Source organism: Notothenia coriiceps, unplaced genomic scaffold, assembly GCF_000735185.1.
Source record: "Notothenia coriiceps isolate Sejong01 unplaced genomic scaffold, NC01 NC01_scaffold00037415, whole genome shotgun sequence".
Taxonomy (NCBI): Eukaryota; Metazoa; Chordata; class Actinopteri; order Perciformes; family Nototheniidae; genus Notothenia; species Notothenia coriiceps.
In genome coordinates, this window is record NW_011370116.1 from 1 (window position 1) to 2,192 (window position 2,192).

Genomic DNA, 2,192 nt, shown 5'->3' on the forward strand with positions numbered 1-2,192 from the left:
CAGGTAACACACACACACACACACACGCACACGCACACACACACACACACACACACACACACACACACACACACACACACACACACACACACACACACACACACACACACACACACACACACACACACACACACACACACACACACACACACACACACACACACACACACACACACACGCACACACACACACACACTGCAGAAATGTCTGTCTTTCTTTGAAACGTCCTCACTTTGCAAAAACTGTGTTATTAAAGTGATCTCTATTTGACTCTATTTCCCATCATCCTTCACCTCTCTGTTCTTCTTCGTTGGTGTCAGGGAGGCTGACGGACACGGCCTCTTCTTCTTCTTCCTCCCGGTCGGAGAGTCCTCAGCTGCTCAGTCCTAAAGAGGGGGCCAGCGCCCCGCCCCCCAGCGTGCACGCCCCCCTGCACACCTTCATGTAGGAAGCTTTATTTAGAGGTCTCCTATCATGCAAAAGTCACTTTGTGATGTCTTTTCTACATCACCATGTCCCCCCGGTGTGTCCCCGGCGTGTCCCCGGTGTGTCAGGAGACTCACAAAGGTTACATCACCACGTGTCCCTGGCGTGTCCCCGGTTTCCCCCCGGTGTGTCCCCGGTGTGTCCCCGGTGTGTCCCCGGTGTGTCCCCGGTGTGTCCCCGGTGTGTCCCCGGTGTGTCCCCGGTGTGTCCCCGGTGTGTCCCCGGCGTGTCCCCGGCGTGTCCCCGGTGTGTCCCCGGTGTGTCCCCGGTGTGTCAGGAGACTCTCAAAGTGTCAGAAATAAACCCCTCTCTCTTCTCCTCCGTACCCACATCTCTAAAAACGGGGGAACAACGGAGCTGATCCAGATTTGCTTCGTCATGACCACATTACTAAAATGTGGGCGGGCTTTACCCCCACGGGCCAATCAGAAACGTTGCTGTCAGAAACAATGAGACGTGTTCTGGAAGTAATATGGTCGGTGTTAGACCCAGAATCATCTCTTTAGTAACAGCTGGAAGAGAGGGGGGTGAAGCTACAAAGATCTGTTTGGTGTTGGAGCAAAACACTTCAGAGACATGTTTTTATGTATTCATCTACATCTGAGACCTGTAATATATGAATAAAAACATTATCATAGGAGACCTTTAAGTACAAATACAAACAATAATAATAGTTTGTTTATTGTTAATTGTTTGTTGTTTATTGACTCTCCTGCAGTGACAGCGGGATCCAGCTGATCTGCGTTTCCAAGGGAACGGGCTTGGGGCTAGTCATCAGGGGCGGAGCTAACCGAGTCGACGGACCAATGGTGTTCATCCAGGAAGTGGTTCCTGCAGGAGACGCCCACAAGGTCAGCTATTTTATTTAGCAATGTGTAAAACATCTTATAACCATTTAATACAAAGATTCTCAAAAAGCTTTTTATTTGGAATTTTATTTAAATGTATTTAAAAAAAATAGCATTTCTTTTTTTTTTACATTTTCTCAATCTTTTTAGCCTTAATTATGATTTGAAAGATCTCCATCACTACATAAACATGTAACATGTAACATGTGTGTTCAGGACGGCCGTCTGCATGCCGGGGATCAGCTGGTCTCGATCAATAAAGAGTCTCTGATCGGGGTCACGTACGAGGAGGCGAGGAGCATCCTGACCAGAACCAAACTCAGGTAGAAACGCACTGAACGATATCTGTCTTTTCTTATAATGAATATTAACGCTTTGTCTGCTGGTTCAGACCGGACCCCACGGTGGAGATCGCCTTCATCCACCGCTCCTCTTCCTCCCCCTCCTCTTCCTTGGGGCCCCACAACCCCGTCTCCCAGCAGGGGGCGGGGGGAGCATCTGTGCCCCAGCAGAGGGCCTCGATGCTGGGGAACTCAGGGGCCTCAGGAGCCCCGGGGGGGACCAGGATCACCTCCAGCAGGAACCCAGTCTGTGAGACCCTGCCCCCCGTCAGCGTGAGGCAGGTGAGGAACACATGAATAAAATAAATATGAATGAGTTATTATGAATTATAACTTATTATTATTAATGATTACAAATGATTATGAATTCATAATTCATAGTGGGAGGTGTATTAATTGCCAGATCCCCTTCTTCTTCTTTCGTGTAACGTCAGAGGTCCAACTCTGTGTCGTGTAGCCATGCCCGCATCTCTGGTCCTAAGTGGAAGAGGCTGGCTTCAGAGGGTGGTCTATATAA

At 49.1% G+C, this 2,192-nt stretch overlaps 1 protein-coding gene across 1 annotated transcript; it reads left to right on the forward strand.

The window, feature by feature from the left end:
* Positions 1–320: 320 nt before the first annotated feature.
* stxbp4 (syntaxin binding protein 4) lies at positions 321–1,957 on the forward strand (the record flags this gene model as incomplete). Its single annotated transcript, XM_010796959.1, has 4 exons — positions 321–444; positions 1,205–1,337; positions 1,551–1,657; positions 1,726–1,957. Coding segments are annotated over 4 exons (596 nt in total), but the record flags the coding sequence as incomplete, so codon positions are not given.
* Positions 1,958–2,192: the final 235 nt, after the last annotated feature.